Source organism: Elephantulus edwardii, unplaced genomic scaffold (genome assembly GCF_000299155.1).
Source record: "Elephantulus edwardii isolate Elephantulus edwardi_28Jun2011 unplaced genomic scaffold, EleEdw1.0 scaffold00227, whole genome shotgun sequence".
Lineage (NCBI taxonomy): Eukaryota > Metazoa > Chordata > Mammalia > Macroscelidea > Macroscelididae > Elephantulus > Elephantulus edwardii.
Genome location: NW_006399977.1, coordinates 2,917,101 through 2,930,776, shown reverse-complemented (window position 1 = coordinate 2,930,776; position 13,676 = coordinate 2,917,101). Strand labels below are relative to the sequence as shown.

Here is a 13,676-nt window from a genome sequence, read left to right as displayed (position 1 = left end):
TCGGCCCTTTTGATTTTCCAACTCTAGCTCCTCACACATTTCATTGTAGTATTTTGCTTTGTCATTCCGTGCTGCCTTTTGGAATCTTCTGTTCAGCTCTTTAGTGTCTTGGATTCTTCCTTGTGCACGGACTATGCTACCACTGTCAAAAGCTATGGCCTTCCCTCTAGGGCATAGTTTGCGGATTTAGCTGAGTAACAGAGCCTCAGATACAATACAAAACAAGGAATTAAGGCCTGAACTGAAGTCGCAGCTCTCCAGGGTGCCTAGTCAGAGTCGGGCATTCTTTAAGTCTGATTGATAAGTTCCTCTTACAATATTCTTTGTCTCTGCCATTGGTTGCACTTTCATTCTCTTTGGTAGCACAATAATCTTCTATTTAAAACCTAATGTGTAAATTACACTTCCCAAAATAAAACTCTGCATTTTATACAAGAACTATGTTGTTGTTGTTGTTGTTGTTGTTGTTGTTGTTGTTGTTGTTAAGTGCCGTCGAGTTGCAGGCGACTCATAGCGACCCTATGAAGGAGAGTCCTCGACGCTTGGGTGCCTTTCATCTTCTCTCCAGGTTCATAGGGTTTCTGGAGGCAAGCTGTTATGGAAGTGGACGCCACTCCTCCTTCCACGCTGGTTTACTCGGGGAGCTCCACCCCACTCTCAGTCCGCACTGGGTAGTCAACCAATAATGCATTTGACACATCCGTGTCACAGTGTTCAGCCTCACAGCAACCACAAGTGACCACGGGACGGCAACTTGTACACCAGGGCTATATGACCTAGAGGAATGTCTGAACAAAAACAATGAAGCCACTGCTGCCTTTTAACCCAAGGCCAAGTGTGGCTTCCCTGGCTCCTGGAGGCAGAGTCGCCTTTCTCCAGAGACCACCACAACACAACACAACACAACTCCCATGTACATAGCATCATGCTCTCTGGCCAAAGGATCACAGCCATCCTGGGTGGGGCAAACCTGAGCGATTATGGCCGTCTCCTCCCTCTTCATCTCCTTTTGGGCTTGAAGCCGCTGCTGCCTTCAACAAGAACTATGTAGTATACCATTTACTGTGTGTGTTAGGTATCACTGAGCAGGTCCCACCTCATAGTGATGCCATACAGTCACTATGTATAATGACAGTCACTATGAATGTCACTATGTATAATGACAGTACAGTATGGTACTGTCTGGTGCTGTGCCATACCCACAATCGCTGCTATATTTGAGTTCATTTTTTGCAGCCACTATGTCAAGAGTTTTCCTCTTTATTCCGATTCTTTGTTTTAACAAGTTTAATGTCCTTCTCCAGAACTGGCCCCTCCTAAGAAGATGTCCAAAGTACAGGAGACTCTCACTAACTTCACTTCTGAGGAGCATTCAGGCTTCTTTCAAGCACTCTTTCACTCAGCACTTCTTTCAAGACTGATTTGTGCATTGCTCTAGCTGCCTATACTATACTCAGTATTCTTTCTCAATGTCATAGTCCACATGCATGAAATCTTTGGTTTTCCCTATTCATTGTCCACTTTTTACATGCATATATTATTGTGCTGTACCACTGAGCGGGACTCAACTTCTAGCTGACCTTCCAGTAGGTTTTCAGAGGCCGTAATTTGAATAAGAGTTAACGGCCCATCTTTCTCTCATGGAGCAGATGGTCGATTCAAACCATGTGCTTTTGGCAGTGCACTTCTTACTAATAGGCCACTACAGATCCCTGCATGTTATATGAGGTAAAGGGGCCTCTTGTTTGCAGATGATTAAAGCAATCTATGTTTGCAGCCTTTTTATTACTTAACAGCTGACAGACTCTGTAATCTCTGGTGGTATAGACTACAGGGAGATGCACTACTAATCCACAGGTGGCACCTCTGGTGGTTTCGATCCACTAAGCGCTGTGGAAGGGGAAAGAAAACCTCTTTCCTTGTGATTTATAGCCTCCCAAAAACCCACAAGGGGTCAGCTATGAGTCCAATCCAATGACAATGAGTTTTAAGTTTCTAATCTTTTCAGTGTTGCAGCACAATTTATATTAGAAGTATCTTCTTTCAGATACAGGTCTTTCCACAACATCTCAAGTCTAATTTTTGCCCCAATTTCTACTTACTTATCCAACATTGTAGCTTCCAATGGATTTCTACTTACTTATCCAACATTGTAGCTTCCAATGGATTTCTACTTACTTATCCAACATTGTAGTTTCCAATGGATGCTACCTATAAACTTTTGAATATGCTATATTCAATAGTTTGGAAGAAGGAGTGGCATCCACTTCCATAATAGCTTGCCTCCAGAAACCCTATGAACCTGGAGAGAGGATGAAAGGCACCCAAGCATTGAGGACTCTCCTTCATTGGGTCACTATGAGTCACCTACGACTTGACGGCACTTAACAAACAACAATATTCAATAGTGGTTTGGTGTCTTAATAGTTATTTTAGCTAAAACTTATGAAAGTGTTGGGATATTATGATCTTGATAGGCCTGAATCACAGTACTCTGAACCCAAGAAGGAAGCCCTAATGTCTGATCATGACTGCTGTTTCTGCTCAATTTTTATATTATGTTGAATTGGATAAGAAACCAGAAATATGCAGCACTTTGATTATGCTATGTCTTCCTCCTTCTGTAACTCAGGGCATCATCAATAATGTATTAGGAAATAGAAGGACTGTGTTTCAACCCAGTGTGTGCTGAGAAGTATGTCAATAAAGCATGCAGCTACTGGAAAAACAGTTTTTAAGACCCTGATAGTGACCTATTTCTTAACACATTGCTGCAAGAAAAGAAATGTGGTTCTAAGCACGGTCTCAGTTTAAAAGTGTGCAGCAACATGTTAAGCTAGGTATGAGTACCCAGGTGTTCATTTTGTTATTGGTCTTTAAATAGTATATAAACATTTTATAACTTTTAAAAATATACTCCATATTCCACAGTAAAAATAAATGTAAGTAGAGGTTAGTTGACACTAAATAGATCACTATCAGGGTCTTAAAAACTGTGTGGTCCCTTGGGCTCAAATGCTCTCCACTTCCAACCTGAAGTAACAACTGCTAATAATCATTGCTTTGTCTTTGAGTTTAACTCCGCAAGTATATATATATATTTTTTATGTGTTTAGTTTTGCTTTTAGTTTCGTGTCAATGGAGTCATACTATAAGAACATTTGTGTGAGTTTTTGTGTTTGATCTATGTTGATACACATAGCTGTAGTTTCTTGATTTTCAGTTATTCATCATTTACCAGTTTTTAAAAATTACCTAATGATATAGCTATTCACTTTTCTGCTGCTGAAAATTTTATTATTTTCCAGGTTTTTTCTGTTATCTTCAATGATGCTATATTCATGTTTAAGTATGTCTCCTGGGGACATATATAATAATTTCTCCCAAGTTAATCACCTAAAAATGGAATTTCAGATGATAAACTCCCTTTTTTCTTCAATAAGACTTTTTTATTCTAAATCTATCCTTTTTGTTATTTTACATTTTTTAAACTTTATTTGGATGAAAGTGTAAATATCATACTAGTTTTTCACTCAATCATTGATACATATTGTTTTATAACCTCATTTATAGTTAATGGCATTAATTAATTACCATGTCTGTTCAGGTCTTTATTGTATATTGCCTTTGCCTTATCCAGCTTATAAAATTATTGATTTTTACTTCGTCATCCCTTCATTACCACCCCTTCCCATCCCTGGTACCTGCTGGTTTTCTTCTTTTTCTTTTATCTGCTGTTGTGACTTTACTGACTGTCTGATTTTGGACTGTCTTGCATCCGAGAGTGAAACTAAGTTTAATTATAACATACTTTCTTATAAAACAGTACTGGGTTTTATCTTGTTTAAGACATATTTTCTGTGGCCTATAATTGTTTTTTCTTGTTTGATTTAGGTAAAAGAGTTTTCTTAGTATAATAAAATAAAGAATGGTTTCCTATTTTCTGGAATCAGTATAGTTTGCATCATTTATTTCTTGGACTTTGTTAGAACTTACCTATAAACAAATCCTATGGGCTAGGTGGGGTTTTTGGTGAAATTTTTTTTTCCAATGATCCAAGTTCATTAATGATTATGTTATCATTTTGGTTTTCTTGAGTTAGTTTTGGGAGTTTTATTTTGTAGAAATTTACCCATTTTGTTTAATTTTCACAAATATGGGGTAACAAGTTATTCATATCTTCTTATTAATATTTCAAAGACTTTTGTGTTATTCCAGTTTTTCATTCGTGATATTGTATATCTGTACCATCTTTTTTCTTACCCAAGGCTTATCATTTTTCACTTTTCAAACAAATAACTTTTTGCTTTGTTGAACTTTCTTTTTTTTTACATTTTTTAAATTTATTATTAATTTTAATGAAAATTTACAGAGACTTTGGATTTCCATTCATTCATTGTTGCGCTTTTCTCCCCTTCCAACCCTCCCCTCTAAACACTACCCTCTTGGAAAAGTAAAAGAAAGATTCTTTCCTTGTCTTACAATCCCTTCCCCAAGTCCACTCCACTATACAGCCTTTGCTCTAGACTCCTGTCATGACAAAAATACCTAATAATTTTCCCTCTTAAACAGTGTTCTCCCTCATCTGTTTCAATGCAGTATACATTATTGAACCCATCCTTCTCCGTCTCGTCCCAACCCCGAGGTCAGTCCTGCTTTATAACAGTGGCACCATGCAGTATTTGTCCTTTTGAGACTCAGATACTTCACTCAGCATAATGTCCTCCACGGTCACCCATTTTAAATAATATTGCATGAGTTCCTTGTTTTTCATTGCAGTGTAGTATTCCATTATGTGAATATACCACAGTTTCTCTATCCATTTGTTTGTTGATAGGCACTTAGGTTGTTTCCAACTCCTTGCTATTGTGAACAAAGCCACAATAAACATGGGTGTGCATTGAACTTTCTTTCTTACATTTCCTTTCTCCGTCTGTTTTTGTCCTCATTTCCTAACTTCAGATTTTCTTTTATACTTATTCTGCTCATTTTTCTTCTTATATGTTAAGTAGTAATTTTGTCTCATTAATCTTACATTTTCCATCTTCTTTAATGTAAATGTTAAAACTATAAATTTTCATCTAAGTCTTACTTTAACTGAATCTGTCTTCTTTCAGAAGGAGTATTTTTGCTATCCTTTCACTCTCTATGTTTTCTAATCTGCATTATTGTTATTTCTGCTATAAGCCATGAGTGCATAATGGTGTTAAAAGGGGAAAAAACATATTAGTCATTATTGTAAGTTGCTAAGACATGATCCCTTTACTCAGAATATTGGTGAGTAAGGGGATGATTTGGAAGCAGGAGTGGCATGCACTTTCTAAACAACATGCCTCAAGAAACTCTATGAACTTTGATAAATGTCAATATTTGTAGAAAGGCTTCAGGCCTTTTGGTCAAAGTGTTGCTTTGAGTCGTGCTCGACTTGAAGGCAGTCAACAACAACAACAAAGGAATGATTCAGCAGTTAGTCTATATTTTTATGAATTCTATTTCATGTAAACTATATATGTGATTGAGCTAAGTTTTTTCTTGTAATAAAAGCCAGTTAATAAATGCAGATTACTAGTAAGGTGATTTATCTGTACAATGATCATTAGGGGAGGTTATAAAACCTTTTTATAAAAGCTAGTGGGGAAGTTCATAACAGGAAAGTCAAACAGATAACACCTGAATCCACTGACCATCCATTGTCACTGGAAATAGGACAAATGTGCTCTGTTTTGACGTGATAGAAGTACTTACTGCCTCAACTGTGAGTGGGATTATGAAAATTTTTAATAAGAATCTAATTAAGCATCTAAATGAAATTATCAGTGTACTGAAAATAGAAAGATAAAGGAATAATTTAAATGTTAATTGACATCCAGGGAAGCAATCAGCCAAATATAGAATATGGCCTATTCAATAAGACAAATGACCTGATTTTTTTCAGTAATTAAGTAAGGGTGAAGAGAGGGGAAGGGAAAGAAAAGGAGATGGAGTGGAATGGGGCTAGGGAATGACATAAGAACCATTTTTTAAACCCCAATATTTCCATTTCAGCCTTTCTTTTACTTTCAATGGGAAGGTCTTTTAGGGACCAAAAGACCAAATTAATTTGTCTAGGATGAAAGATAGCCAGGTGCTTTTTAGAGGCAAAAGTAGTAGTGCTATTTCATCTCACATGCTGTGAGCATGCTATTTTTTTTCCTTTCTTTATTGTGATTTTAGTGAAAGTTTACAGAAAGGGTTTTCATTCATTCATTGATACTCATTTTCCTCCCTTCTCTATCCCTTCTTCCCTATCTCACTTTGTAATAATAGCATGTCTTATTTCAGAGTGTTGTCATAATGCCTAATGCATAATCATCCATTTCTTTCAAATATTCCTTTACCTATTTCAGTGCTGTGTTCATTATCTATCTACTCTTTTCCTGTTCTTCACCCTCCCCAAACCCGTATGAGTCTTATTTTTATAATAGCAGTCTTATGCCGTATTTGTCCTTTTGGGATTGAGCTATTTAACTCAGCATACTGTCTTCCAGACTTATCCATGTTATGTAGTGTTTTACAAGTTCATTGTTTTTTCAGTGCGGTGAAATACTCCATTGTGTGGATGTAATAGTTTTTCTATCCATTCGTTTGTCGATGGGCACTTGAGCTGCTTCCATCTCTGCAAGAAATATGCGATCAACTCAGTTACAAAATGGGCACAAGATGGGCCTTGCTTGCCCCAAGTCTGGCTTCTTCACCTTGCTTCCTTCCAGACACTTGACCAAAGAAGAAAATCAGATGCCCAACAAACACGTGAAGAAATGTTCAGAATCCCAAGTTATTAGACATGCAAAGAAAAACAACAGAACATCAAACAACAAATGCTGACAAAGATAGATCTGGAGAGTTTGGAACTCTTATACACTGCTGACAGGAATGTAAAATGACACAACCACTATGGATGGCAATCTGGTGCTTCCTCAAAAAGTTGGAAATTGTATAAAGGAGGGAAATGGGCCTTGGAGGCATAGGGCCTTGAACATTTCTCTGAGATGGCCAAAGGGAGTAAGAATAACACATCCCCTCACCACCCAAGAGCAGAAAACAGATAAAGAGCGTGTAGCTTGGCCCCATTTTGCCTCTAGAAGACCAGCAGTAGAGATCTGTTTACTTTATTCATTGCTGACTTAGACTCATAATTATGGTACCAACAACAGGGTTTATTAAGGAAGTGAGCAGGGGAGGCAGAGACTATCTCACAATGCAAGTCCAGGCTTTAGTGCAACCATTCCAAAGCACAATTCCTCAACAAGTCCAGGGTCCGGTTTCAGTTCAGCAGTCAAATGAAAATCATCTATCAAAATTCACCTCAGAGTAGTTATAACCCAGTCATCCAGCAAGTTTTGCCTCAGAGCAGTTATAAGTCAGCTTCTTCAAAAATCCAGCAAGAACAGCCAGACCTTTAACTGTGGCCAGCACAAATGCAAGAAGCCACAGGTCATACCTTGCCTCCATTTCTCCACAGCAATGCCACAGTCTCTCCACCACCAGGGTCTTGCTCTCAGCAGGGTATTGCCACCACAAGAATTGTTCACCTGACATCTTGCTTCTTCAAGTCTTGCTCACCTCAAGTCTTGCTGCCCAGTATGGGAAGCAGTGTTTCTCTTATCCTAGTCCTACAGCTATTGTGATTTGTAAGACTATGTGTTTGTAGTTAAGGAAGCTGGAGACCATCAGGCAGCTAACTATAATGGCTGATAAAAAGCCAACTTTTAGCCTAACACCACAGAAATAAACATACCATTTTACCCAGCTGTCTCACTATTAGCAATATACCCTAAAGAAACCAGAGGTTTGACACGAATGTTGACTACAGCATTATTCACAATAGTGAAGAGATGGACATATTAGGAGAGGCTAGCCCTTGAAAAAGGGCATCTTTCTGAGAAAAGTGGAGGGTCAGAAACAGGAAGAGAAAGACCCTCAAAAACAGATTGACAGATGACTGCAACATTAGGATTAAAAACAACTGAGAAATGAGAATTGTGAGGGATCAGGCAAGGTTTTTAACTATTGTACATAGAGTTGACACAAATTGAAGCTGATGCAGTGGCACCTAACAACAACAACAGTAAGAAAGACAACAAAGTGGGCTGACACAGTGGTTGCAACAAAAGACTAAGACACAGAAGTAATTGTTAGAATGTCATAGGATCAGGCAGTGTTTTTCTGTTTTACATAGTGTCACCATGAATTGGAACAAACTCTACAGTACATATAACAACTGTTTACCACATTGCCAGAAATAGAAGTCCACCTTACATGTTAGAAATAAGGAGTATACTGTTTTTTATATTTTCCTGTCACTCTCTCATAACAAAATTCATTGCTGTAAGTAGGTTTTCAGAAGCTCTAATTCATACAGTCCATCTTTCTCCTGTGGAGGCTTCAGAGTGCCATAGAGGCCCTGCCTTTCGGTCAGCAAGTACAGATTCTTATGGACTATATTACCAGAGGTCCCTTGTCACACTCTGGTCTTTCACAATAGAAATACTCATCATGCCCTCTTAGGAATCAGTCATAACTTGCTTAATCCATTGAATGGCTTGTCAGTTATGTATAAATCTCATTTATATATGTTTTGTTCCTCAAAATAATTAAGGGATGTTGTTTTAGTATGTAATTGTAGCTGACATTTTTGTCAAATGAGTAACATTTTGTCAGGAAAACTACTGTCCCTAACTTAAATTTTTATTTTTATTTTTATGTAGTAAATTTTATATTTTTGAAAGGGTTTTTTCCAAATTGTTTTATATTTGTTTGCTTACAAAGTTCATATACATTATGTTTCACAGCATCCTTCATTCATACAACCATTCCCATTCATTATGTTTTATAAACTTAATCATCATTGAACCATACCCACCATTACTCTGTCTTTCCAGATCCCCACAGGATCTTTCCCATTTCCTTTACCCACCTCCTGCCACCCACCAAATTCTGTGACCCTGTGATTTCCTTCCTGCCCATCCTCACCCCTCTACTCCCACCCTCCTTCACTTGGATCCTCATACATGTTTTAATAGTTATATTTCTGTTTCTACAATAATGGTCTTATGTAGTATTTGTCCTTATAAGACTAAATTAGTTCACTTAGTATAATGCTCTCAAGTCACTCCCAAGTTATGTAGTAAATTTCTAAATCATTGCTTCTGAGTGATGCATAGTATTCCATCGTGTGAATGTACCACAAGTTTGCAGTCCATTCTGTTGTGCTTGGACATTTGGGCTGTTTACATGTTCTTGCAATGGTAAATAACGCTGCCAAGAACATTCGAGTAAAAATGTCCATTTGTGTCTCAGTTTTCGTTTCCTTGGGGTATATTTCTAGCAGTGTAATAGCTGGGTCATATGGAATTTATATGTTCAGCTTTTTGAGGAAACACCGACTTGCCTTCCAGAGTGGTTGTACCATTTTACAATCCCAATAGTGTATGAGAATCCCTATGTCTCCACATCCTCTCCAACATTTATTGTTTGCTGCCTTGTTAAACTTGGCCACTGCTACTGGGGTGAGATGGTATCTCATTATGGGTTATTTTGCATCTCTCTTATTGCCAGTGATTTTGAGTATTTCTTCATGTGTCTGCTGGCCATCTGAATATGTTTTTCTGTGAAAAGTCTTTCCATGACTTTTGCTGATTTTGTAATTATATTATCAGTCTTTTTCTTATGGAGGCCCTGTGAGACCCTTGTCTGAGTACTGCTAATTGTTTTTCTCAGTCAGTAGGTTTTCTTTTCAGTCCATTGGAAAAAGTGTTTGGTGTACACAGGGATTAATCTTTAGAAGGTCCCATTCATCACTTTTACCCTCTCCCGGTTGTTTATTTCTGGCTGTATTTGTCAGCCTTTTTATACCATAGCCTAGGCCTTCTCAGCTTGGTCTCACTCTGTTTCTTATGATCTTTATGGTTTGGGATTTTACCCCAGGTCTCTAATCCACCTTGTATTGATTTTTGTGTAGGTGAGAAGTGTGGGTCCTGTTTCAGTTTTCTGCAGGTAGCAGTCCAGTTTTGCCAGCACCATTTGTTGAAGTAGTTTTTTCCCCATTTAATAGGTTTTGTTTCCTTGTTGAATAGTAGTTGACCATATATAGATGGGTTATTTCTGTGTTCTAGATTTTGTTCCATTGGTCTATGTGCCTGTCATTACCAGTACCATGCTGTTTTGGTTATTACAGCAGTGTAGTAGGTTTTGAAATCAGGGAGTACATACAATGCTTCCCACTTCATTCTTGTTTTTTAGAAGTCCTTATTTATTCTAAGTCTCTTTCTTCTCCAAATAAAGTTGCCCATTGTCTTTTCTATCTTTGAAAAATAGTTTGGCATCTGTCTGGAGATTGTATTAAACACAAAGATGTGAACATGTACAACTAAGCACAATTGATAACAGTGCATCTAAATTCCAAAATCAACCTCCACAATAGTCTACGTGTTTCCTACTGCCAAAGGGGCCCTTTAGAGTAGTGAGAGAAGATCTTCACCCTGAAACCTACAGCGTCCCTTTTCAGCAGGAAGAAGCTAAGAGAATATGCTGTCCCCTTTTCCTTATGAATCAGGGTGAAGTCTCTCTCAGGGAGGAGTGATAGGGAATGTCACAGGACACACTGACAAAGATTAATCAGAACTGACTTTGACAAGCACTGTGGCAATGGGACAATTAAAACAGACTTTCAAGGGGGGAAAAAAAGAGGAACGAACTGGGGGGGAGGGTAGAGAAAACAGTGCAACAATGAATGCATGAAAGCCCAAAATCTCTGTAAATGTTCATTAAAATTAATAAAATTTAATTAAAAAATTAAAAAATAAAGATTGTATTTCATAGGATTGTCATTTTCACCATATTGAGTCTTCCTATCCATGAACAGGGAACATTTTTCCATTTATTTAGATCTTTTATTGTTTCTTGCAGAAGTGCTTTGTAGGTTTTTTTGTAGAAGTTTTTTGTGTCTCTGGTTAGGTGTATTCCTAAGTATCTCCATTTGTGATTAGCTATTGTAAATGGTATTACTTTCTTATTTTCCTTCTTTCTTGTTACTGTAGAGGAATCCTACTGACTTTTGTATATTGATCCTCAATCCTGCCACTCTACTAAATTGGTATACTAGCTCTATATACTAGCTCTAGTTTATTTGTTGAGTCCTCGAGATTTTCTGTGTACCCTATCATATCATCTGCATATAGCAACAGTTTCACCATCTCTTTGCCAATATGGATGCTTCTTATTTCTAAAACATTTACTTCTAAGGACAATAGTATGAAGTACCTTTTTGTAAAGAGAGCATGCATCAGAATCCCAGTAGAGCTGCCCCTGTAGAAGGAGAAAACTATGTGATGCTTTAGCATCATTATTTCTAGATAAAAGCAATAGTGTGCAGCCTTTTGGTGCCACCCACTCACTGTGTTCCATGACATTCTTACAGGCAGAGAATTTTTTGTGGGCCTTTCCAAAAGGACAAATCAACGAGGTGCTGAAATTTTGGCTGATACTTTTAAGGTAAGTAAAGGATAATTTATGCCTGGAACAGAATAATTACTTAATAAATATTCATCGACCCATTGAAACAATATGTCAAGGATAATGGTATTTTTATGTTACCAGCTTTGCAAAATAATTTGTAATATTGCTAGGAGTTCTAGACATTATCAAACTTAAATTGCTCTAAGTTTTGTTAAGCTACTGAAGCAACAACAGGCACAGTTAGTTATGAGCATCTTTTGTTTGTTCTTAGTTTGTAATCATACAACTAGCCAACAGATGTTCTTTACATGGTTAAGAACTTAAAAAAAAATCTTGAGCACAGAATGGCTTGGAAATAAATATGTGAATTCTTCAGATTGGAATCAGAGGGTGCTGATCTTGGGAGCCTACTATATACCAGACACTATGCTAGAGACTACATACCAATCCTGTGAGGGACCCTTAACTCGAATAATTCTTTGGCTTGCCAAAGAGCTTAGGAAGCAACTCTGTGCCTCACAAGGGTGTGTAGCAGCAGCTGAGCCATAGTTTGAACAGGCTATTCAGACACACCCTCCCAGGGTGGCTAGCTCCATAGATGAAACAACAGGTAAAACACCGTGGCTGCCTTTTATTCTTCCAGTCATCTCTAACCTGGCAGTACCAAAATCTGAGAGTCCCAATTTTCCTTCCAGACATGCAGAGCCCCTCGCATACAGCTAGCAGCTGTAGCTTGGGAAAGTTTTTAACCCATTTTAGAATTTTCTTGAGTGCCTAACTGCTTGATTTTCTGTCATATGCAGGACTATGCAGTCTCCACTGTCCCAGTGACCAATGCTTTGCATCTGAAGAGTTTCTGCAGCATGGCCGGGCCTAACCTGATTGCAATTGGCTCCAGTGAAACTGCACAAAAAGCCCTGAAGGTATATTTTAAAATATACCATCCTATTAAATGTGGCAGGCAATGCCTACCATTTAATCTTTCCCATTATGAAGTGGCAGGGAGAAGAAAAGCTTGCACTTGAGCTTTCTGGGATGTCCACTGTCATGACCTCTTTTTCCAAGAGGAATCAAAAGCATCTGACTAAAGGAAAAAAATCTTCATTGGCCAACCATTCTTATACACACACCAGGGTTACTAGAAATTCCATGATTCAAAAGAATAAATGCCAAAGTCTTCAAAACTACTTCCTCTGGGGAGGAAAGAAGGCATGCAACCAGATTAGAGCTCCTTGGATATATGGCTTCAGTCTTCACTTGGGCAATTGATACACTTAGTTACTATATTGGTCTTACCATTTTGTAGATGTGAACTATTTATTGATAATCTTTATACAAACTCATGATTCAGAAATACCTGAAAATCTTACCTTCTTCATTTGCATTTGAGTGGTTTAATAAATAAGGATAGAAAAGCCCAGAAACATTGCTTAATTCCCACACTAAATCAAGAGTGGAAGTCACTGCCCTTCAATCCAGAAAGCACATGGTTCGAGTCCACCAGATGCTCCTCTAGAGAAGGAGGGACAATCCCCTCCTGTGCCAGTCGGATCTGATTCGATGGTACACAAGAAAGAAAAGGGGGGAAAAGATGGAGAATAAAAAGAACGTGGAAGTCACTAGTAATAAAGACTTTGGATTTATTACTTTATAATTTAAAGTTACTTTCTTGCTGATTAACTAACTATTCTGTGAGATTATCTGGAGCTTCTTCAGGGGGCAGGCCATGTCTTTTTAGCTCACCATGTGCTTGTCCTGTACACACATATACCCATTGCCATCAGGTTGATGCCAACTCATAGTGACCCTGGGCATAATAGAACTGCTCCAGTGGGTTTCTAAGACTATAAATCCTTATGGAACCAGACAACTTTATCTTTTTCCTGTGAAGTGGCAGGTGGTTTCAAACTGCTGACCTTCTGCACCAGCCAGTTAACCATCAAACCATCTTGACTTCTCCAGGACAAACTCAAATTTAAACTCACTGCAGTCTAGGTGGTTCCAACTCATAGTGATCCCTCCAGCTGGTTTTCGAGGCTATAAACCTTAACAGGAAGAGACTGCCCATCTATCTCTTGGGGAGGTGCCAGGGCATTCTGAATTGACAGAGACATGCAGCCTTTGGGTAAGCAGCGAAGCTCACTACAGACTATGCCACCAGAGCTCCATAGCTGGCTGTT

The 13,676-nt window shown here is 38.1% G+C and overlaps 1 protein-coding gene across 1 annotated transcript in view; it reads left to right on the top strand.

Annotated features, from left to right (window-relative positions):
- Window positions 1-13,676, top strand: part of DDAH1 (dimethylarginine dimethylaminohydrolase 1) — a 221,938-nt gene that overhangs the window by 169,760 nt on the left and 38,502 nt on the right. Inside the window, exons 3-4 of the mRNA XM_006898367.1 lie at window positions 11,459-11,532; window positions 12,300-12,419. Of these exons, the coding sequence (XP_006898429.1) occupies window positions 11,459-11,532; window positions 12,300-12,419 (194 nt within the window). The remainder of the gene's footprint in view (window positions 1-11,458; window positions 11,533-12,299; window positions 12,420-13,676) is intronic.